The sequence below is a fragment of the Myotis lucifugus genome, unplaced genomic scaffold, assembly GCF_000147115.1.
Source record: "Myotis lucifugus unplaced genomic scaffold, Myoluc2.0 scaffold_203, whole genome shotgun sequence".
Taxonomy (NCBI): domain Eukaryota; kingdom Metazoa; phylum Chordata; class Mammalia; order Chiroptera; family Vespertilionidae; genus Myotis; species Myotis lucifugus.
This window is the reverse complement of record NW_005871251.1, coordinates 1,359,120-1,383,839: the sequence shown is the minus strand read 5'-3', so window position 1 is coordinate 1,383,839 and position 24,720 is coordinate 1,359,120. Positions and strand designations below refer to the sequence as shown.

Below are 24,720 nucleotides of genomic sequence, written 5' to 3'. Positions count from 1 at the left end.
CACACGTGCATAGGGGAACATGGGATGCACTGTCTAACTCTGCCTGAAGGTGTCACTAGAGATCTCACAAAAGATTACATTTGCTCTGAGTCTTGAAAGGACTAGAAGAGGTGAGGGAGGAGGTATTTCTTTCAGAGAAAGAAAAAAGTATGTACAATGTATGCATGCTAGGAAAAATTGTATGCACAATTAACTATAAGGGATTCAATTTGACTGGAGCTTAGAGTAGGTGGTAGAAGTGATCCACTATCTTCTTTAGTGTTCGATTTCCCCCCTAAAACTTTCGTTTTATCATCTGGGGAAATTTCTATTCAAATCTCTTCACTTACTAGGCTAAGAGCAGTGGCCATCTCTTCTTGTTGTCTTCCTAGAACCTAGTATACTTTCTGACTCACCGAGGTGCTTAATAACTATTTACGAGTATGGCCTACGTCTTTCAGGTCTATATTTGTTTCCTGGACTTCCTGGTACACAGATTGTACTTTATTTTGAATCCTCCTGACCCCCACCTCTCACTCTTCTACATGTGGCAGGTACTCAACGCAGGTGGACTGATATCTTAAGATTACATAAACAGGAACCTCAGCTCTCTGAGTACAGTTTTCGATGAAATCACTGTGTGACTCACCTGAAGCAAGTGTTCTTTGTGACTTAGACTATGGTTTAGATGCTGAATGTGTTGCTCCTGAGTTCGAATCTCATTGTATTTTTCAGCCTCCAGGGTACAAAGCTGTTGGCTCTTACTCTGTAATTCTCCTTGTAGCTGCTGTAAGGCTTTCCGCAACTCCTGAATTAAACAGATTCCCCTTATTTTATTTTTTGAAATGTTGTAAGAATTTATTTGAGCCAAACTGACAACACAAGCAAGTTCTTAAATGGTCCCCCATGTTCCCTTTTGTTAAGAATCTAACATTTTCACAAGGTCATTAGACATGGAGGCCTTAAAGCTTTCTGGGCATGTAGAACAAAATAAAGTAGCAGAAAGTACCATTCTTAAAATTACTCAGAAATATTATACACAAATCAACTAGGATGTGGGAAACTGAGGGAACTGTGGATGGGGGTAGAATGTAAATTCGGTAAAAATGATAGACCTCTATAACTACTAAGGAGGACTCTGTCCCACTGCAAACCTGGGTCCTTTGCTTTACAATAAGATCAAGGATAAGATATTTCAACCTTCCTTTTAAATGTTAAAAAAGAGTAGCATATGCTCTAAACTAACAAGATAAAGAAACCATTAAAAATTATGTCTTTTATTAAAAACAAACATGTCTAATGGCATGTGCCATTCCTTTGACCTTGCTTGCGCTTCCACTTTTCTTTCTCGCTTTTACCCATCCTTCAAAAATAACTTCATATCCCTGGCCTGTGTGGCTCAGTTGGTTGGAGCGTCGTCCATGCACCAAAAGGTGGTGGGTTCGATTCCCAGTTGGGGCGTGTGCAGGAGGAAATCGATCAATGTTTCTGTTTATGTGACTGTATCTCAAATTAAATTATAAGTAACTTACAAGGCAAGAGCCTGTAATCTTCACTATTGTATTTCCAGAGCACAGCCCAATATTCGGCACATAGTATGAGCACAACAAATATTGAACTGAATTACTGATAAAGTAAGCAACTAAAGGGTTCAACACAAACTGTCCTGATAGAAAGTTATTATCAGGGCAAAGTCGGTCTTTAGGGCCACAAAACGATTAATGATTTACCTGGTTATGCTTCCAAGAAGCCTCTTTCTGCTGTTCTCTCTCGTGGGCCGCAGCCTCGACAAATTGCACACAGCGTTTGGCGTCAGCCAGCTGGCGTTCTTTCTGCCGTACGGCCCTCTGGAGCTTCTGTATTTCAAGCTGGCTGCAGAATAGAGCACTCTGCAGGTCAAACAGAGCCACCTGTTGCTGAGCTGGAGTACCCTCTGAGCTCTGAAAAGAATAAAAATCATGATCACAAGGAGGGCAAGCACCAAGCAGCTGAGAAGACCAACAATATAGGTCAGAGAATGGCACATCCTCCATGGAGTCTGCCTATGTGACCCCCACATACATGAAGCTGTCCAAGCTGGCTTTGGTGAAGCATTTCTCGAAGCTTTGCCATTGTGTCATTTTGACTTTCGATCACCTGGTATAACTCCTCCGTCTGAAAATGAGAGAGGGAGCACCATACATGTTGTTAGTAAACGAAATGTTAATTAATTCCATTATCTCGCCTGTACAGATTTTAGTAGCAGGACTATTCCAAAATACCAACTCAGGTTAAGCTACAATTTCTCTAGGGTAAGATGTATTAATCTGACATAAAAAATATAGAATACTTGTCGACTTTAATGGGACACATCATTTCCTCACAGGTCCTTGATTGCCAAATATTTTACCTCACTTTCCCTGCTTTTCAGAGTTTCCTTGAGGCTTTGAATTGTACCATCTTGCTTCTGAGATGACTCCTGAGCAGACTTTAGTTCACAGCTCATTTCATTCAGTTTCTCTTGAAGAATCTGAATCAGAAAAGTAAGAGAGTTTGTTAGGTCAATTATTTCTTTTAACCTCAAATGCATAAAATCCTCCCTCAAATGTAGGTTTGGAGGATTCCTTGGGAAATATTACCGTATTACTTCTCCCCAAATATAGTGACCATTCAAGTCCTAAGCCAATCAGCAAGAGGAAGTAGCAGGAAAGGCAAAATACTTCTTCCTACACTCAGTTGCTTCAATTCTCATGCACTGTGCTTTTTCTATGATGGCAGCCGTCCTGGGCACTTGTCCATATGAGTCACTGTAGATCCCTTAAACCAAGACCAAGGAGCTTCTACTATCTAGCATCATACAGGACTATGCCAGGCCAGAAGCTCAGTATCCCAAATTGTGGGACTTTTCTTCTAAGCAGATGTTAAAATCCATTGGTTATGAAGGGGTGAGAAGTTAAGCTAAAATCAAAAGCACAAATCTCCTATCTCGGTACCTTATACATTTAAAGACTGCATTCAAGTTTTAATCACATACGTAAAAGGCACCTGCAACCTGATCTGTGCAGAACAGGCTAACATCCTGATGCGAAATAAAGAAGAACTATACTTAAACACACACTATCCATCTCCCAGGTCCTACTCAGAGAAGTTAACAGACTCAGCTAGAGTCAGTCACATCCTCAGGAGAGTCTATGATCTCCAAGGGCCACCAGGTGATGATACCTTGTTGGTAGCCTCTGTTTGCTGGATTTTTTCCTGGAGTTCTGCCATGTGGGACTCAGGTACCGACTGTTGAGTTATAATGGTCTCATCTGAATTCAGCTTTTGTTGTTTGAATAACTCTTGGGTCATGGGCTAGGAAGAAACAACAAGACAAGTTACTTGAGTTAAAAGTAGTCAACAACAAATTTTATTTTCAAAGGATTTTAGCATCTTTTGCTAGAGACTTAGAAAAACCGGTTGTTGCATGAAATATCAGTATAAATTCCTGAAGACAGTCCTGTTCCTCATTAAGAGTACTGATTCACTTCCATCCTTACTATACTTTCTAGCTCCCCTCTCTAATTCTCCCAGCCACTCACACAAACGCTAGCTATTCAGTTAAAGCAATTAATTCAGAGTTTAAAGAAAGGGGAGCATTCAAAATAGAAAAATGATGATCATATATTCACTTTATCCTGCTTTCAATTAGGAAATTCAAAAGGCACACTGATCAAACTTATGTCATCCCTAAGAGAGGAAAAGTTTTATTCCAACTATCTTTCTTATAGCATGCTTGCTCACATTATTGGAGACATTGGCAGATCTTTAATATGGACTGTACATTAAATAACAGTATTTTATCAATACTAAAATTATATAATATATAATACTGTAGTTATATAAGAGATGTCCTTGTCTTTAGGAAATAAATGCTGAAGTATTCAGTGTAAAAATGCATATTATCTGCAACTATTTCTCAAATGGTTCAGGAATGAAAAAAATAATGTCTATATAGACAATGGGAGCAAAGTTAGCAAAATATTCGGCAACTGGTGAATCTGGGAGTTCTATGTACCTCCCTCATGAAATTATTTCAAAATAAAAAGTAAGCCCGGCTGGAGTGGTTCAGTTGGTTGAGCTTCCTCCTGTGCACTAAAGGGTTGCCATTGCTGGTTTGATTCCCATTCAGGGAACATGCCTGGATCAAGGGTTCAATCCCCATCACATGTGCAGGAGGTAGCAGATCAATGTTTCTCTCTCACAATGATGTTTCTCTCTCTCTCTCAGCATGTCCTCAGGTGAGGATTTTAAAAAATGATAATAAAAAGTAAAAATATTTTAAAATAAATTTAAAAATCCATAGTGGTCTGAGGAAAAGGTGTCTTACAGAAAGCTTAATTCACCAAAACAATTCAGGTAAAAAACAGACACATGAATTACTTATATATGGGATGATCAATCAGACTGAGATGAACTCATTGAACTATACTAATATTCATTATGAGCTAGGAGTACTTACTAAAATAAAGCTTTAGGAATTCACTGTGGCATTAAATTCCACCTCCTCCCTCCCTATTCCACCTCATTCCAATTAGAAAAATTATAAACCCATTAGAGGAAGAGAAAAAAAGCAACTGGTATTAATTTTTTCTTTCCTTCACATTTTTGACCTCTAATTATCGCCTTGCAGGCAGTGGAGTTACAGCTTACCTTAAGTCCCTTTCTGCCAGCAACTGGGAGCATAAAGTTTTCAGAAGAAAAATCTTTTCTATTCCTTCAGTGCTATTTATCAATTTTTCTGTTCACCATGCATTACTATCTCCTCTGCTCACTGAGCCCCATACTATCCAGCACATCTGTTAAATACCATAGTATATAAAGTACTGTGGAAGGGAGCTACATATAAAGGAACATGGAAACACAAGAAATATCAGATAGGAACAAGCCTTATGCAGTAAAATAGAGAGCATGATAAAGCGATTAAGTTACCCTAAATTGGTTGGTCAGTGTGCAAAGATCTACAGAACAAGCTAGGCAGAGGGAACAGCCAATGCAAGAGACCTAGGGTGGATGTGAGCCTGGGAAAGAGAAAGGCCTAGGGGACTACAGTATCGCTTTCCAATAGAAATGCTATTGGTTATATACATGATTTTAAATTTTCTAGTATCTTCATTGGCTAAAGTAAAAATAAATAGGCGAATGTAATTTTAATAAAATATCTTATTTAACCCATTACATCCAAAATACTATCATAAACAAGCATTCAATATAAAAATGATTAACAAGATACTTTACATTTTTTCATACCGTCTTTTGAAATTAAGGGGGATATTTTACACTCACAGCACATCTCAATTCGGATTAGCCACATTTCAAGTGCTCAATAGCCACGTACGGCTAGTGGCTACCTTGCTGGATAGCACAGAGACAGAGCATAAGGGGCAAAGGAGACAGTAATACAGGATGAGATGGAAAGGAAGGCAGGGGTCAAATCATATAAAGCTTTTGTACACCAGAGTTAATGAAACTGAATTTCATTCCCATTGAAATGAGAATGGACTGCAGTGTTTTTAACAGAAAAGTAATCCAATCATATTTAATTTTTCAAAAGGTCACCAAGCTGCTCTGTGATGAGTGGATTGTGGGGGCGCACCAATAGAAACAAGAGACGAGGTAGCAGGCTGTTGCAGTAATGTAGATGAAAGATAAGAGCAGCTTGGATTATAGTGGTAGTAATGGCGGGGGAGAGAAATGGGTAGGTATGTTTTGAAAGTACAGCAAACAGGACTAGATGGAAGAAGAAAAAGAAAAAAGAAGCAAGAAAAACAACTCCGAGAAAAATTGAGATATTTGTTGTTGTGGTATAACAGGGAGCCTTGCCCTGAAGCAATGTGAATTATGTCATACATGGGAGATGTAACTATTTAATAGACATGTACAACAATTCTAAATGATAAATAACTATCATTTACTTAATGATAAAACTTTGTCTACAAAACCTGGCTTTTTATTTCCTCAAATAAAACAACTTTCCAATAATATCTATAATAAGATATGTTTCAAAATTTTTAAAAAATATTTTTATTGATTTCACAGAGGAAAAGAGGAGAGAGAGAAAGAAACATCAATGATTAGAGAGAATCATTGATCGGCTGCCTCCTGCACGCCCCTACTGGGAAATGAGCTGGCAACACGGGCATGTGCCCTTGACTGGAATTGAACCCGGGACCTTTCAATCCACAGACTGACTCTATCCACTGAACCAAACCAGTTAGGGTGATATGTTTCAAATTTAAACTATAACAAACAGAATTTTAAAAAATAGCCTCAGATTTAAAATGGTAGGAACTGTGGTTATATCTATGCCCTTTAAACCAAAGAATCTTAGTGATATGAAGAAAACTTTAATTATCTGGTCCAATATCATCCTACATTTAGGAAATGGTGAGTAACTTAGAGATGGTAAGAAACTTGACCAAAGTGACACAGGAAATCAGGAAAAGATTCCAATTTAACCAAATGCACTTAAGTTGGTAATGTATCTTTCACCTCTATATAAAATCACTATCTATCACAATGCCTAAAATATTATAGGGACCAAAAGTTTTTTGCTTAATAAGAACAATAAAAAGCAAGCAATAAAAAAATAGGAAAATGTTCTAATCCTTTAGTGGCTCTCTTACAAATAAGACCAGATAGATAGACAGATAGATAGATATTTAATATAGATATTTCAACAGCAACTTTGAAGCCAAGAAGGCCATAGAAGAGTACAAATGAATCTGGATCTCATCTGAACCCATCTTGGCATAAATTATCATAGGAAACTCCTAATTCTGTAATGTACTGACTTACAAGCTAGAAGTTGTTTGTTTCTTCTTTAATCATAATACTTTACATCTCAGAAAAATGTCCTTTCAAATACAAGTGCCAAAAAGGCATTTAGCAAAGCCCCACTGAACCAACTGAGCTCGTGAATTCTTGTGAGGTATCAAGTACATAAATCAATCACTCCTATGAAGATTTTATCGAGCCTGAAATTCAGTAATACTTGATTTGGTTGATTAGTGTTAATCTCCAGACTATCGGCTACTAAAATCATGTTGTAACAATTTTAATTAAGTTGCTTTTAACTCAGGACAAATCCAGTATCAGAAAAGAGAATTGCTTCCAGGCCTAATGTTGTATATTGTAAGACCTTTAGGCTAAAAGACAGTAATTTAGGTCTTCCGGGTTAACAGCATTTTTCTTGGCACATTACTAGTCCTCACAATAGCAAGTCATTAATCTCAAACGGCTGTAATTTTCTATTCTATTGTTGGTAAGGGGAGAGACATAAGAATCATCACCCAGCATAAAATTAAAGACCTAATCTTGCCCAGCATCTAACACATCTTCCAAAGGGCCTGATCTGGTTATGTAGCTAAACTATGAGAGCTATGATTTACTATAGTCACACGAGAGCAGACCCTGGCATTGCAAAGCTTGAAGCAAAGATTTGCTCTTCGAATTTACACAGAAAAGGAAATTGTATGTGGGCCAGAGCTGAACTGCTGTTTACTAAGGAACCACACCCCTCCTATCATAGCTCTTCTAGTTCAGGGCCAGACAATAAAGAAGAAATAATGACCAGCTAGAATAAAGCTTCAAACCTTTCTTTAGATATTTAGACAACCTTGGCTATTCAGGCATAAATTCTGTACAAGGCAAATAAGCCAATTTACATAATACTAAAAAATTAGTAAGCAGGAGAATGACACTGTTGCTGTTTGTCTTTAACATAAGGAAGGAAAAAGCAAAGAGAAAGACAGTAAGAAAAGTAATCAGAAGGCACTGTGATAGTGACATTTGAATAGTGCACATCATTGGGAAAGTAGAGGATTAAACAAAGAAATCAAAATGATCTTACAGAACAATCTTGCTCTTTCTTCATATTTGTAGTAGAATATAACTAAAGGAAATTTTATTCTTTTGTGGTTTTTCCTTTCTATAAACTAAAAGGACAACGACCAAAAATAATTTACATTTATTTCTAATCTTTCCACATTTGTTCAGAGCAATAGACAAAAACCAGTCTGCCTTTGTTCCACTTGGCTCTGACTCTGCCATAAAGCACAACAGGCCTAAGGGAATTTAAAAGTCAACCTGGCCTAAAGAACAGACTAGGGGTCCAAAACATACATTTTATTTACAAACATTAGATACAGTTTATCTTCCTATTTCCCCCCACATCCTTAATTATTAGAGAAAATGGCATAATAATTAAACGCCATAATTCAAGCTGCATGTTATTCTCTCCCTCCTCTCGATGTTTTATTATTCAACAAACAGTAAAGAATGTAAGCCAAGTGATGGATGAAAAGGTCATATACTTTGTTTTAAACATCTATTTTCCTAATGCCCAAATTTAGTGAAGTAAAGGGACTTGATGTAAAGATGCAGTCAACATAGTTTAAAGGAATCCTCCTGGAATCCTTAGGTTATAGAAAAGAGACTGTTTAAAATAAGTACTTATTTAATTCAACATATACCAGGCAATGTAACTTAATACACAGATTAAAAGACGTCTGCTGAGAATGGTTAGGGATCTTTGGCTGTGCCTGGGCTAAGTATTTAAACTATGAGCTTTCCAGATCTCTCCACTGAGGGCCTGCATGAAATGATCTTTAAAATCCTTTCCAACACCAAAATTTGTTGAGTGCAGGCACCAAAAAGACAGAATTTTTAATTAAATATGGATTTAAAAATTCCTCTCATTTTGCCTGCAATTTCCTGCCTTTACTTTTCTATAATATTGACCATATATGAGAGGGGGTAAAATCAGCTTATTTCCCACCCACCCTGCCCCAGTCTCCTTTTAGATCCTAATATGAAAACACCATGTTTAATTTGTGACATCTATGTCTGGTCACACAAATACTGTAAAGCCCAAATTTAGCTGAGAGGCTCCACTCCAAGAAAAGGAAGCAAAAGAAAAGAAGCACACAGCAGTAGGCACACTAATACTTAATATTTTATACAAATGAAAACATTATCAAACTTTTTCTAACACTGTTTCTGACAAATTTGTCATTGTGATGCAAATTTAATATCTATACTAAAACTACTTTTCAAAAATTTCAAGTGACAATCAACAATTTTTTTTTTTATCAAGCTGTACATTTCTAGGATGATGGTGACTATAGCAGGCTTTCCAAAAATGCCTTCTAGATTGACCACTTTTATAACGGTATCGCTAAAGAATTTGTATCAAGTAGAAAATGCCAGATGTTTCACAAAGTTAACTGAATCTAGCATTTACTGTTGCTATAGAAACAAAAGAGCATTTGTCAGATCCCTGTATATAGCTGAATTTAAAAAGTGGCATGAAATCTATTGGCCAGATGTAAACAGCTTAAATTAAGATCAACTGCTATCTTCTAATCATTTAGACATGCAAGAGTATAGTGGATGAAACTCTATTACTTGATAATGGATGAATCCTTTCTTAATATCAAACATCTAAAGAAGCTCAATAGACTAACTGGCTGTGAAGTTTTCTCCTTAAATGACATTTTAAGTGACAACACTTGAATTCCCAAATCTCTTTTATGAGCAAGTCACCATCAGTCCTCTATTAATTTAGTATAAATATTGCCCAGATGCTACAATGCTTTGGTGAAGTAATAGGTTTTCCCAAACCTTTACCCTATGCTCTAATCAGTTTGAAGCTTACCCGGGGGAGAACTAACTCCCTCACAGAATGGGAGAAAACATCTACAAATCTAAAAAATAAAAACAAAACAAAAAAAGAAGGGAGACAGGGGGAGGGGAGGTGTGTAAGAGGGAAGAAGAGTTCTCGTGCCAGACATAAGATTTTATCTTTTCATCGGGTCAAAGTGAATTCGAAATCTTTATCTGCAATTTTGATAATTAGTGGGACGGCATCAATAGATGTTGCTACAAAGGGGACTGTGGAAAGCAAATCATTTGAGTGTGAATCACATAGGCTAACTGGGACACGAGCGAAAGGTGCAGCAAAAATGGGCTCGATGATTAATTTTCTAATTAACCTTCATTTAGAAATCCTGTGAAGCTTGCGGCCGGATAACTATAATTTAAAAAGGCACTATGTAGCCATGTTGTATACCTGGACCCGGAGTGGCAAATACTCTTCACAGAGGTCATCCCACAGCTCCTGCAGGTCTGAAATCTCCAAGGAGTAACTGACAGGTGTGCTGTAAAGGGGTTTCAAAGACCTGCTAAGGAAACCGGAACTAACGCCATCTGCCCCGCTCTGGCTCTGGCCAGGCCTGGCTCCCGGTGGGCTGGATTTCACTGGGATAGGAAGCTTGCTCCCTCGGGGGCTCTGGATGGGTTTATAATCGAGACCTTTAATCACGCTAAGAGCGAGCTCCAGCTTGGGGTTGCACGTATGCTGCGGAGCCTGTTCCTCTGAGCAGCAGTCACACTTTGCAAGCTCCTTTGCGCTTCTCTCGGGTTCCTCGTCCTTGTGCTGCGGAGGACTAGCCTGGACACTTGCATCCAAAGATTCCACCGATGATCCCGGGGTCCCTTCCTCCATGCTTTCTCCATCGGGGGGGACCTTCGTGCCTGGCAAGTCCGGGGGCCCGACCTCAGACAGTGCTGGTTCTTCGGTGCAGATGCTGGTGGACCACCTGGAAGAAGGGCCACACATGATACTTCTGGCCACTTGCGGGGCACTTTACAGATGGCCTCATAGTCGGAATCGGCCACCCGCAAAGTCGCGCAACCACGGCATCTCCTGGGTCGGTGTCCAGGGCCTTCGGAACCATGGCAGCTGTGCAGATCCTGAACCTGGTCCTCGTTCTCCACCCAACACTCAAACCCCGAATAGGCAAAGTCCTCCTGGAGCAGCGCGGAGTACCGCACGTCGGGCAAGCCGGCCAGGTCCACCGTCCCGCTCCCCGCCCGGGTCTCCGCGCCCGCGTCCTCGTTATTCTTGCGGTACAGGCTGGCGATGCAGAACTTGAGGCGGTCCTTCTCCAGCAACAGCTTCTGCAGGCGCTCGATAGACAGGGCTTCGATCCGGGCAATGACGGTGTCGAAGCGATAGATCCGATCCAGCATGAAAGCGCACTTGCTGCAGACAAACTCGGCTTTGCCGTCGCGGGAGACATCCTTGCCGAGGACGTGCGAGAGCAGCACCTGGAGGTTGAGCTTGGACGTCGTGTGGAAGATCCAGCGCCGCTGGTTTCCGCACAGCTCCCGGGCACAGATCCTGCAGATCTCCTTCATCTTCGCTCCCAGCCTCCGCGAGGCGGCCGCCGCCGCGCGGGGTTCACTCACCGGCTCGGCGCTGCGCTCCGTCTCCCGCCGCGGTGGCTTCGCGCCGGCATGGCACAGCCCGCTGCGATCCCCACCGGGCAGGGGGTCACCTCTGCCCCCCGCGCGCGAGCGCTGGGTACCGGAGCGGTCAGCCCCGCCCCTCAGGCAGGGCGCGAGCGCGGAAACGCCTCAGGGCGATGCTAAGTGACAGCAGAGCAGGCGGTGCGCGGAACGTGCAAAGTCTCCTCCGGCGGTCCCTGCCGCCAGCCGTCCGCGTCCTCCACGTCCTCCCAGAAAGCAGGCAGGGTGCGCGGAGCCCGGGCTGGCTGCAGCCGGCCGCTGACGTTGAGGTTTGGAGACAGAGGATCAGATTTCAAGATGGCGTCAGCGGCTCAAGCTCCCGCCGCCTGCCGCAGGTTCCTCTGGGAACTGTAGTCCGGGAGGCCACGGCCCGGCTCTGCGCATGCGTGGTGGCGAGTGCGTCCCTCCGCCCCAAATCCGGTCACCGCTCCTTGCGGGGTAACACAGACCTGGCTCAACAAGTGTTCGCAGTGGCAAGCAGGACGGACGCTGGCCGCTGCCAGGCCACTTTCATCGGCTAAGATGTCACCAAGAAAGCGCATCAGTTCCCGCGTGGGTCCTCCCTGCCGCCCTGCCGCATGTCCGGAGGCTCTGCGCGGGGAGGAGAAAGCCGAACCCCTCCCCCTCTCCCCACGGGCAGTGCCACGTCCTCTGGATGGAGCAGCCAGGCAGCGCCACTAGGTACAGCTGCGCGCCGCCTCCCTCCCGCTGCAGCCCCACCTCCTCTCCCATCCAGTCCGGTGCTCGCATTAAAAGGCCCTGAGGCTGCAGAGGCTGCCGCGGAGGAAAAGTGGATGAACCAGAGGGGGCGCGCGTAGGGCGGATTTTAGAAGGCTCAATGCAACCTCTCTCTCCCTGGACTGCTGGGAGTAACTAGATAGAATAAAGGGCAAGTGTTTCTCCTCTCGCGATGTTGGGGGTGGGTGGTAGGTTTCGCACCCCCGGATGATTTGCCCTTTTCTTTTTAGAAATTCAGAGATGGCACAAAGCAATCACCTGAGAGAGTCCAGTAAATACCACATGAATGCAGCTGGTTAAGCAAGATGTTAAAGACAATGGAAGAGAAAGTGGGCTGTTTCAACAATGTAGTCACCTGAGAGTAGATTACCATCACCGAATTCTCTTTCAGGTTCTGGAACAGAAGACCTAGCTTCTTTGAGCAAGAGTCCAGAGTGTCAGGGAGTGCTGCTCTGCAGATTTAGGGCTGGGAATTTCGTGGGCTTTAGTTAGTACCCTGTTTTATTCAGCACTATACAGTTGTAAGTCACCCCACCCTTGGGAATAGAACTTGGGATGCACACAAAGACTGGAGGGAAACTGGAGCTCTGACTCGGAGGAACCCAGGTGTCAAATCATTTACAATAAAGAATTTTCTTGTTGTGAGAGGCATGCAGACACCTCTCACAGGAAGGAAAACAGCCCCAGCGCAGGACACTTCCCAGTGACAATAATGCTGAATTTTATTAACCTGACCTTGTGAGAGGTCATGGCCAGCAACAGTCTGAGTATATCTAAGCCCACACTCCCCAACCTGGAGATGTTCAAATGCCTTCAATGACGGCTCCAAAGAAATCCCCAGACTTCTTACAGAGGATTAAATGAGATGATTTGGGGGAAGTATTCTGACAGTAAACAATAGTGAATGTTGTTATTTTAACATTATAAAAATATTTTCAAGTAATTTTAAAACTTTGTGGGGCGCTGCACACATAGGATTGTATTGTTCTCTTATTTACTAGTAATCACCAAAACAAAATCTTAGTAGCTCCATTGGGAGAGGGGACAGCTCTTAGAGCTTTGGGCGGAACAGGCTACAGAACTCTGCATGTGTGATTTCACTAAGTATGTATATGTTCTGGCCCTAACACCAAGAATGCAAAATAGAGTTCCGAGTAAAACTCATTACAGCTGCTAACCCCCACTTTGTCATAAGAATAGCTTTGAAAATTGGGAAGATAAAATATAGCCCAGAAAAATTTTATAAAAGGCCCACTTGCAAATTCAAAACTTTATAATTCCTACCCATATGAGATTTGGAAAATATTATTTTACATGTATATGCACACCACACATTTATGAGTGAAGCAAAACATATTAAGGTGAGATTTAGGGCTTCTGTAATGATTTAGAATAGAATGATTATTTCTAAAACTTGTCAGAGGTACATAATAAAGGAAAATTTGAGAGCAGGGTGCATATCATAACAAGCTATTAAGAAGTAAATAAATTATTGATTTTATATGTCAGCACTTTGCTTCAAAACGTATTGATACATGCAACTGTATGTCCTAGGTCAGATCACTTATATCTGGCCCTTGATTTCCTAATCTACAAAGTAAACATGTTGAATTTAAACAGTGGTTTTCCACTGTTGTCATGCATCAGAATCACCTGGAGGATTTGTTAAAGCGCACTGCTGGGACCCATCTCCTCAGGTTTCTAATTCATTTGGTCTGGGGTGAGGCCCAAGAATTGGCGTCCCTAACAAATCCCAGATCATGCTAATAATGCTGCTGTCTGGGAATCACACTGTGTAAACCATTGAATTAGAAGTATCCTAAACTGTATTAGTAAAATCTCAGTCAAAGATCAGAAATTCTTCAGATAAATTGAAAAACCCACCAATAAAGAACTACTTATAGCCGAAACCGGTTTGGCTCAGTGGATAGAGCGTGGGCCTGCGGACTGAAAGGTCCCAGGTTCGATTCCGGTCAAGGGCATGTACCTGGGTTGTGGGCACATCCCCAGTAGGAGATGTGCAGGAGGCAGCTGATCGATGTTTCTCTCATTGATGTTTCTAACTCTCTATCTCTCTCCCTTCCTCTCTGTAAAAAAATCAATAAAATATATTTTAAAAAAAACAACAAAAAAACTACTTATAAAACTGTTGACCTCAGAGAAAACTATATACTAATTTGGAACAAGATTCCTCAGTATTACTGTGGTCAGGATGTTTTGCACTATCTCTATTTTGATCTCTACATTTGAGGCCCTGGGAAGTATCTCTGAGGACCATAGTCACGTTTGTACCCCCAGCATTGTAGTGTTTCTAAGACCTAGTTCTGGGCTGGGAGTTTCCAACAGAATCAGATGTGGAAAATCCCCATGTCTCAAACCAGTTGTATTAGGTTTCATTGCCCTAGTTCTGACATTGGGAATAGCTGTTCTAAACTAAAAACTATGCCAAAAAAAGTGGTTATGGCAGAGAAGTAAAGCAGATGAGGAAATGCAAGAATATCAATCAAACCAGTTAGGCTTTATGGTAATACCACAAGCACGATTTCCCTGTGCTGCCTGGAAATCTTTAAGATGTCAGAAACAATCGTGTTTTGCATTAATTACTGATACAGCATTTCCCAACACTTCTTTAAAACCAGATTTCCAGTTCAACTATAGATTGTAGTCATATGGGTATCAGCAGGATCCCTTAAAATAGTAAGCATCAGAGTCTTTCCAGTTAAGTTATTAAATACCCATAGCTATTTAAGTGAATTTTATAGTAGTGTTACATCAAGCAACCCATGAGCAAGAATTTATGCAAACTCTGTCTTTTCTCTGCCTTCAGGGAGCTTTCAGTTTAGTTGAAGGGGAGAAAATATGGATGCTACCATGAGAACAATTGGTTGGTAAACTAAATGGTACTGACTTAAATTCAATGTGACTGTAAAAAAAAAGTTGAGATGAGCATGGGCTTTGTAGTTAAAGGGGACGAGAGCGGCCTTTGAGATGGATCTTAGAATGGAGACAAAGGAAGGGACTGCAGAAAAAGGAAACAGCATCATCAGAAGTCTGTAGGTAAAGGGAGATAGTAGAGATTTTGCCGGGCATTTGAATGGCCAGCTTCACCCTACTCAATACATCTTATCCTCTATAATTTCTCATTCAAAGAACATGTGTGAAGGGCCAGCTGTAAGCCAGACTGTGCTGTGGTGCTATGGAGGGCCTTGGCAACTAGAATCAGGACTTAATGTTATAAACTTGAGCAGGGAATGGCATGATGAAAACTTTGTTTTGGGAAGATTAGACAGGCAACATTCAAAATCTTTGTCAAAAGGTCAGAAATTAGAGTTTCAGGAAGAGATTTGGGGATGATTACAGGAAGACCTGCTAAAACGCCACTGCAGTTATTCATATGTGGGGTAATAGAAGTCTGGGGTGGACATGGGAAGAAAGTGGTGTGAATCGGTTTGAAGGCATGAACAGCGGGACTTGATGACGTATATGCAGAGAGGATGAACGAAAGGAAGGATTGGAAATGGAGGTAAGGTTTTTGGCCTGGAAGACTGGTAGATAAAATGGTCTAAATGAGCAGAAATGTCAAGTTGAAGCGTCAGTCCATTTGGAAAAAGATAATGAAAAATTTGATTCGGGACCTGCTGAGTTTAGGTGACTTGAGAAAACTCTTCCGCAATCCAAGCACAGGTGAGAGGGGCCAGGATTTCAAGGAGGAGAGCATTGGTTCACAATGTATAAAGCTAGAGATGCATCAGCAGGAGAGAGAAACTTGGTTGTATAATTTCTCTACCTGGTGGATGTGTAAACATCAGAGTTGTTGCCGTTAACTCCCCAGAATCCTTGCCTATCAAACCAAACACTACATTCATTCCATCCTTTTTCTGAACATCGTTGGCTTATCCAGAAATGTTGCTTCACATTTTCACTATGCTTTCCATTTCAGGTTCTGGAAACCTTAGTAGAAGCTTACTCCTCTAATCATTGTGCGTACTATCTCCACTGTAAATGCTCAATAAGCATTTTCAATGAAGCTATAAAGAAGGCCCTTCTTTTTCCACTTCCTTTGATGTTCAAGAACTATGATTGTCTTAGCTGATAAGACCTGTTTCTGATACATGTTATCAATGCGGGTTATGTCTGGGAGACAGGGATGTTGAATGACGTTTTGTCAATGAGTCTCTAGCTTCAACATTCAACAGCTTAAGATGGGGATGCAGAAAAGCTGCTCTGAAAAAAAAAATTTCATATGAAGTTGGCTGGGGCTGCCTGAGCTACTAATCCCTGCAGGGTTTTCAGTCTCTGCCTTGAGCTTTGGAGCGCATTATTGCCTTAACCTCTACTTCAGATCTCTCCATGGTAACGCTGGAATGTTTGCTATTTTAGGAATCATGCCTCATTGAACAGCAGCGTTATTTGCATTGGGTTCCAAACAAGCCATAAATGCAATGGCTTCGTGTCTGCTGCTTTGTGTGGGTGCCTGATTGTTGAATGCATGCCTCTCCCGAATTCTGTTGTTCTGTTTCATTCTCAGGCCAGCCAGTGAAATTACATGGTAATGAGTATCACCTTATACTGGGGGGAATGGAGAAAGGGGGAAGACACAAAACGCCTCTAGATCAGTGGTTCTCAACCTTCCTAATGCCTCAACCCTTTTATACAGTTTCTCATGTTGTGGTGACCCCCAACCATAAAATTATTTTCGTTGCTACTTCATAACTGTAATTTTGCTACTGTTATGAATCGTCATGTAAATATCTGATATGCAGGATGTATTTTCATTGTTACAAATTGAACATAACTAAAGCATAGTGACTAATCACAAAAACAATATGTAATTATATATGTGTTTTCCGATGGTCTTAGGCGGCCCCTGTGAAAGGGTCGTTCAACCCCCAAAGGGGTCGCGACCCACAGGTTGAGAACCGCTGCTCTAGACTGTCCTTTGCAGGCACATCGTTTCCCCTGCCTGCACACCCTCCAGGAGTGGTTTCATTTAAAAGGTTCTTTGAGATGAAGCTCCTGCCATTCTGTGAAGGGAATAATATCCGTCACCGGGGCCACTGCCAGCTTTCCCCTGCAACGCTGAGGACGCCTTCACCAAGGAAGAGAGAGATGCTTTGTAAACTTCGCTCCATTCGGTTCTCTGACTCCCTAGTGAAAAGGGGGACAGCCACCTCGAACAGCTCCCAAGCACCCCGATCACAGCATGCTAGCGACCCGAGTGGATACAGAGGACGGGAGGCCAACGCAGTATTGTCAATCGGTGGCATGTTAAGCTTAGGGCATTTTTGTTGTTGTTCTATGAAGTTAATTATCTAATAGAAGCTCAGAAGTATTGTGCAAGCACACTCCAGCTGCAGTAGATGCTGTGCGATGTTTTGGTAGAATGGAAAAGGGAAACAGAGGGATAATAAAATCAGTTGAGTCGACTAATCTGTATCAAAGCCGTGCGTCTTATTTGCAGAAACTAAAACGCAGCTACTATTTGCAGATACGGGGGGACACCCAGAGCAAAGCCTTCCGGTGTCACAAATAGCAAGCGTTGCCACACACTACTGCATACAGAGGGGGGAGACAAAGCGCTTCATAACTGGTTGTATCATCATCTTTATGCCTCTGTCCAATTCACAGAATGGAATAGATGAAGCCAGTTATTAGCTGTGTCAAACCACAATGTACTACCTCGAGGCATGACATCAAATATCTGCTCAATCAGTCTAAACAACTACCAGGATTATCTTCCTAAAATACATCAGATGCTTTTATTCCCCTTAATTTTTAAAAAATCCTCAGTTGCCTACAACATGAAGTCCTTAGCGTGACATTTGTGGGACGTTCCAGCTATGTATTTCACTCTCCAACATTTACCATATATATTTGGTAATACCAATTCCTCACAATTCCTTCACTATGCATATATTGTTCCCCTTGCTTAGAATGCATTCTCCAATTTTATGTCGGGTGTACTCAATCTTTAAGGCCGGGTCAAGGGGGACTTCCAGGTGAGGCTTTCTCTGACTTATTCCCTGTAATTGATGGGTCCCTTTAGCATTGCGCATATATTTCTATGTCTTTATTTATCATCCTGTATTTTAATTCTTTACATGCCAATCTTTTATTGGACTATTAACCCTTTGGAAGATAGGACCCCTTAGGCCATGGTTCTACTGAGCAACTGTACAATCTCCGTTGGTGAATTCTGCAAATTCATGGGGGTGTTTCTTGTTTCCATTGTCATCCCAATAATGAGTGGGACAGAGGGTGCTACATAACTTGCAATGGACAAAGCATGACATTTGAATGACTTTCAAATCTTCCACGGGACACTGATGGAAGTAATAAAACTGTTTACATAAACATCTGAACTGAGGACTTAATTCTACTGTATATATGGACATACTAATATACACTAAATTTTGCATGAGTTGAACTGCTGTGTAAATTAGGAGAGAACTGGTTTTGTTTCATTTGGAAACTTACCAAGAGTTTTGGCATCACCGTTGGCTCATTATCATGTTGGCATCACCACTAACTCATTACTAACAGCATTGCCACTTGCCATTTCTGAAGTGCCAACAGAACATGCCTGCATGTTATAACATCACTTATAAAGGCAGACTGCATTTGAAGCTGTGATAATCACAGTGCTTTCTGTTAGAGTTATAAGCACCTATTTCTTTGTCTTTTTAATATAATTGTGCTCAAGAACTTACATGTTAAAAAAACATTATTTTATTATAAATTACTCTCTTTTTATGCCTCCTATGTCAATATACTTCACAGGGTTGTTTTCAGACGTGTTAATTTGAGTTAATGTATAAGATATTTAGAGCCACACCTGGTACATAGAAAATGGTACAATATGTGATTTCATTACTACAGAAAAGTTGTTGAATATTCATTGATAAATATTTTAAATTACACTTGGGATATATTTTATATTTTAATAACAACCATTTGAGTGATTAAATGTTCCCAAGATATTACAGAAAGTGCTTCAATACTTCTTTTTGTCTAAGAGATTAAAGTGGGAGATAATTATCATTGTGATGAATTTGCTCTGAACCATTCATACTCCAATGTGGTCCACCTGAGGAGCAATAACTCAAATTGACAACTCTGAGTTCAGTTTTTGTCTATAAAATATTTTTTTTATGTGCAAGGCTAACAGGTCTGAAGGGAGAATTATGACCATTAATCTCACTAATAAACAACAGCTATATTTATTAATTTTGTCCTTGTTATAAAACGAAGACAGTTGCAATGTGAGTGAGATTTGCAATATCTGACTGACTGACTATGTCTCCGTAACTGCTACTCATTTTAGGAACAGCCTTACTCTTTCAGGTTGTTAATAGGGATAGTGATGATAGTAGTTACCATGTTGTAAGTCATACCCTAGACATCTCATACATGTTATTTCTAATCCGTACAAATAGCGAACATGAGGTATTTTAATGCCTATTTTACAGAGGAGGAAACCACTTGGAGGGTTTATGTAACGTGCCCAAGACTATACATAAAACAAGTGTTGACACTCAGATTCAAATTCCAAAACCTGAGCTCATTCTTTCATACCACCTTGCGTCCCTCATTAAAATCCAAGAGACTTGCCCTGGCCGGGTGGCTCAGTTGGTTGGAGTGTCATCCCATACACCAAAAGGTTTCCGGTTCGATTCCTGGTCAGAGTACATACCTAGCTTGTGGGTTCCATCACTAGCTGGGGCATGTACAAGAGGCAACCGACTGATGTTTCTCTCTCGCATTGATGTTCTCTATCAATCAATCAATCAATCAATCAAAATATATCTTCAGGTGAGGATAAAAAAAAATTGTTCTGCCCTGACTGGTTTGGCTCAGTGGATAGAGCATCGGCCTGCGGACTGAAGGGTCCCAGGTTCGATTCCGGTCAAGGGCAAGTACTTTGGTTGTGGGCACATCCCCAGTAGGGGGTGTGCAGGAGGCAGCTGATCGATGTTTCTAACTCTCTATCCCTCTCCCTTCCTCTCTGTAAAAAAATCAATAAAATATATATCTTTTTTAAAAAAATTGTCCCAACAACCTGAGGGAGCTTGGTCATGTATCAGTTCTTGAGTGAGCCTCCAGAAGAGAACAGCCCAGCTGAGACTTTGATTTCAGACTTGGGAGACCCTGAGCAGAGAAACCAGCCAAGCCATTCCTGGACTTCTGACCTACAGAAACTGTGGGATAATAAATGTCTATGGTTTCAAACCACTAAGTATGTAGTAACTTGCTACACAGCAATAGATAGCTAGTACATTTAGATATAAGAAAGCAGGACTCATGAAAGCACGAGGCGAGTGCCTCCGGAAGTACAGCCCAAACCTCACCTGCACTTCCATGCTAGTTGGCTCCTCCAGCAGATGTAGCAGCTGTTGTTTCTCTTGAGAGAGCTGTTCTACAAGCTTCTCCTGGGCAGCCAGGCTCTGACTCAGTTCTTCAATTTGTCTGGATTGAAGAAAAATTAAGAACAATTATGTTCATGATACTATTACTACCTTCAGCCCACTCCAAAGAGAGCATGGTTCAATACAGGAGGTTTTTAGCTTTGGGGGTCATTGAACTCTTTGATTCTTTTCTTCAGAAAGCCATGTATGCTCTGCTTCAGCCCCCAAACATTTACACAATTTGCTTATATTGTCACTAGGTTTACGGGCCTCCTGAAGCCGATCTATGGATCTATAGACCATAGGTATGTACAGTGGGGTCTTGACTTACGAGTGTCCCGACTAACGAGTTTTTTGAGATACCAGCTGTCTCTCCGGCGATTTTTTGCATTGAGTTGATAGAGTAATTTGAGTTAACAAGCTCCTTAACGAGCTCGGTCTCAGAACGAATTAAACTCGTAAGTCAAGGCCCCACTGTAACTGGAAATAAGGGCCCTGAAGTTATAGTTTCTTGGGTTGCTATTGTTTCACTCAAGAAACAATTCTTAGATAGCCATTATGTATACTCAATGCACTCTACCAAGTACTGGGAATATAAGTTTGGAAAAGACACAATCTCTTTTCTGTGAAAACATTAATTCTTTTAGTGTGTGTGCCAAGAGTTTGGGGAGTGCAGAGACAGCAATAGAAACAAATAATAGTCATAGAATGTAGTAAGTGCTCCCATACCACAGGTGTATGTGTACCTTGTAGTACATTGGGTGCTGCCATGGAGCTACAGGAAGACAGATTTTTTTTTTAAATGATTAATTTGACTGGAAAGAGTCTGGGGAAAGCTCAGGAGAAGAGATTTTTGAAGACTGGGTTATTTACAGGTTCAGAAGGAGAGCTTGAACAGAGGAATGAAAGTATGAAGACACAAGTTATATTTGGGGAAGAGTCATTGGTAGAAAGAAGGGGGAAAGGCTGGGGGGAAAGAGACAATGGCTGGAGAAGAGGCTGGACATTCAGACTAGGATTAAGTTAAAAGACCGAAGGCTGTGTTGAAATATACAAACCATGGGTTCAAATAAACAGTTATTCCTTATCTACAACACACAAGGCATATCTTGCTGTTTCTCTGATAATGTTGAATTCTCCACTTCAAAACAGCTCTGAATTATTAGATAGGAATGGACAGTAGAGGGGCAGGACCAGAAGTGAAGAGAATAGTTAGAAGTTTTGCCGTAGTAACCTGGACAGTAGTGGCCTTAACAACTGCCCAGTTACCTTTAGAAACAAATTCAAGTTCCTTATTATGGCACACAAAGCTGGCACAATCAGACCCCTACTGTGAGCACAGCTTACCTCTCCCTAGTCTTCCCCAGACCCTCTGCTCTAGTTACGTAGAACCATGCGCAGGCCTTGAAATACGCCCTTCCCTCTGTCTCCCCTCCAGTTTCTCCTTCGCACAGAACATTTCTCTTCCCCCCACTTCCTATGTTTTCTTCTAACTTCTATCCATTCTTCAAAACTCAGCTCAGATCTCAGCTCCTCTAAGAAACCTTTAGTCTGGAAGAGATGACAATCCTCCATGGCCCCCAAGAATTCCATGTTACTTCTATCAGAGAACTTATTAAGACTGTGCAACATGATAAGAGAGCTGGGTCTTTTTATCTGTAACCTTAGTGCTTAGCCCAGTGTCTGGAATGTAGCAGGTGCTCAGTAAATGTCTGTACAATAAGTAAATCCACATCTCTCGTTTGCCACCGTGTGACCCTTGTTCTATTTATACCTACACAAGGCTCCCGATTGCCAACAAATGAGTTCTTTTCATGAATACCATCGAAGACGCAACCCTAAAAAGAAAACCTTTGGTTGTGGGAGCCACCGAGTCTTACAAATGGACACTGTAAGTCCTTAAAAGGGAACAGTGCAGCTGCTTTGTGACTCAGAACCTGGAGAACAGGCAAAAGGCAGGTGACAAATACAGCACCAAAGGCACCTACTTGTCCCTCTGGGCCAGGGCCTCCGTGTGCTGGTCAGGCTTGACCCGGTCTCCTGGTACATCTTCCCTGTCCTTGGTGACTCCCTTCAGTTTCTCCGAGAGCTCCAGGTTACACTCTTTCTCTGCTTCCACCAGAGCTGCCATCCGCGCAGCTTCATTCTTTGCTAGCCTGGATTCCTGCAAAAAGAACAAAAACTGAGAGACTGCGAAGTCCCCACAGAGGTTAAGAGCCCTAAAACACGGGGACACTCCATGCGTTTGGGAAGCGAGAGAGGGGAGGAAAGGTGAATGCAGGGGCAGAGCAGTAGGGAACAGGGCAGGGAGCCTGGCCCTGGGCCCCTGCTTACCTCCTGCAGAAGCTGGATCTTGTTCTCCAGGAGCTCGTAGACATGCTGCGTCTCCTGCTGTCGCTCCTCAACCTGGCGCCGGAGCTCAGCCTCATTGTGGCTGCTGAGAGTCTCCGCATCGGCACTGAAACCGCACAGCACGGGCCAGTCAGAGCCAGTCATATAATTTAGCTTGTGAACCCATGTCGGTTGTTTCACACAACGATGAAGGAGGAGAAGAATGAAGGCTTTTTCCCTCGGCAACTAATTTCAGAACTGCTTTTTCCAACCTTTCCAGGAACTCTAACGTGTTTGTTGCTTGTCCATCAGAATACACTTGACTCCCTGGAGCAGGGGTGGGGAACCTTTTTTTTCTGCCAAGCGCCATTTGGATATGTATAACATCATTCGTGGGCCATACAAAATTATCAACTTAAACATTAGCCTGCTATATTTGGTCAAACATTTAATTAACTCACCACTAATGCCTTGGCAGGGCCAGACCAGATGATTTCGAGGGCCTTCTACAGCCCGCGAGCCGGACCTCCCCCATCCCTGCCCTAGAGCAGTGATGGCGAACCCATGACACGCGTGTCAGAAGTGACACACAATCTCATTTTTTTTGGTTGATTTTTCTTTGTTAAATGGCATTCAAATATATAAAATAAATATCAAAAATATAAGTCTTTGTTTTACTATGGTTGCAAATATAAAAAAATTTCTATATGTGACACGGCACCAGAGTTAAGTTAGGGTTTTTCAAAATGCTGACACGCCGAGCTCAAAAGGTTCGCCATCACTGGCCTAGAGGCTTCATTATTCCTATAGCTTCCTGGGGGGATCTTTCATTTGGAAGGTGAGTCGCCATCAAACTGTTCAGAACTCAGCATCCATGTCCACTATCTTCTGTCCAGGGACTCTTCCATTCAGGCTTATCCTCCCAGAGTGCTTTGCTAGTTCCCTGCCTTTCTTGCTATTTGAATAGAAAGTGTTCCTTCCACTGCTTGGGACAGAATACCCATTTGGACAGCCACAGAAATGCTCTCCTCCTTTATAGCCAGTAACTCCTAAATACCTGCCCTGCATCTGGGCTACCTGGCCAGAGTCCCACCCAGTTCTCCCTGCAGAGAGCAGACATTTAATCTACGGAGGCTCGGGGTTCTGGCCTAGCTTTGCTCCTCTGACGTCCTTAGGAATGAATGTCCAGGCGCTAAAGTGGGTCAGGTGTCACCAGCTTATTTTTAGCTAACAACAGCTGCCCGTGGATGTCTGAGGATTAGAAATTTGGGGGCAATATCAGGTGCTGAATGATCTTAATTCCGGTTTGGTTTTATTCCTGCTTTAAGTCATTTGTTGAGAACCATGGACCACCTTCTTGTTCTCAGAGCAGAGAGCAACATTGTACCTTCATAAATCAAAGCTACTCTACCCAAGCCGAGTGGTACTTTAATATTTGACCCAGAAGGCTGTGTCCATGGAGACCAAAGGGAGCTTTCCTAAAGATGAAAGGATCCCTTAGTTACTGGTGGACACTACTCACTACCATCCAGAGGCTTTATGTAACTTGAGTCGTTGGGGGATAGAAGGGTCTTAGTTGTACAAGGGACACAAGTCAAAAGAATAACCCTAAGTAGAAAGACCCCTAAATAGGTAGACTTCAGAAATCGTCAACTTTTACTTTGATTCCATATTCTTTGATAAATGCAATAGGCAAAAGCTAACTATAATATCTTGAGAATGGAAGTTATACATTTTCTGAGTAGCTCAGTTGGCCAGGAATTCCTGATTGAAGAGGCCACAGCTGTTGTAAAGTCAGAGGCGCTGAATTGATGCCAGAAGATGTGGGTTCTGCCACTCATTTGACAAGACTTTAATACCCTGTACCTTACTTTTTTCATTCCTAAAAATAGATAATGCCACCTAATGAAAAGCTGAAATGACATAAAAAAATTTT

General features: G+C 41.8%; 1 protein-coding gene across 1 annotated transcript in view; it reads right to left on the bottom strand.

Annotated features, from left to right (window-relative positions):
- LOC102430540 (myomegalin) overlaps window positions 1-24,720 on the bottom strand; it is a 139,152-nt gene that overhangs the window by 55,048 nt on the left and 59,384 nt on the right. Inside the window, 8 exon segments of the mRNA XM_023761248.1 lie at window positions 629-787; window positions 1,710-1,919; window positions 2,041-2,133; window positions 2,369-2,488; window positions 3,181-3,312; window positions 20,397-20,514; window positions 22,442-22,617; window positions 22,788-22,911. Coding sequence (XP_023617016.1) covers window positions 629-787; window positions 1,710-1,919; window positions 2,041-2,133; window positions 2,369-2,488; window positions 3,181-3,312; window positions 20,397-20,514; window positions 22,442-22,617; window positions 22,788-22,911 — 1,132 coding nt within the window.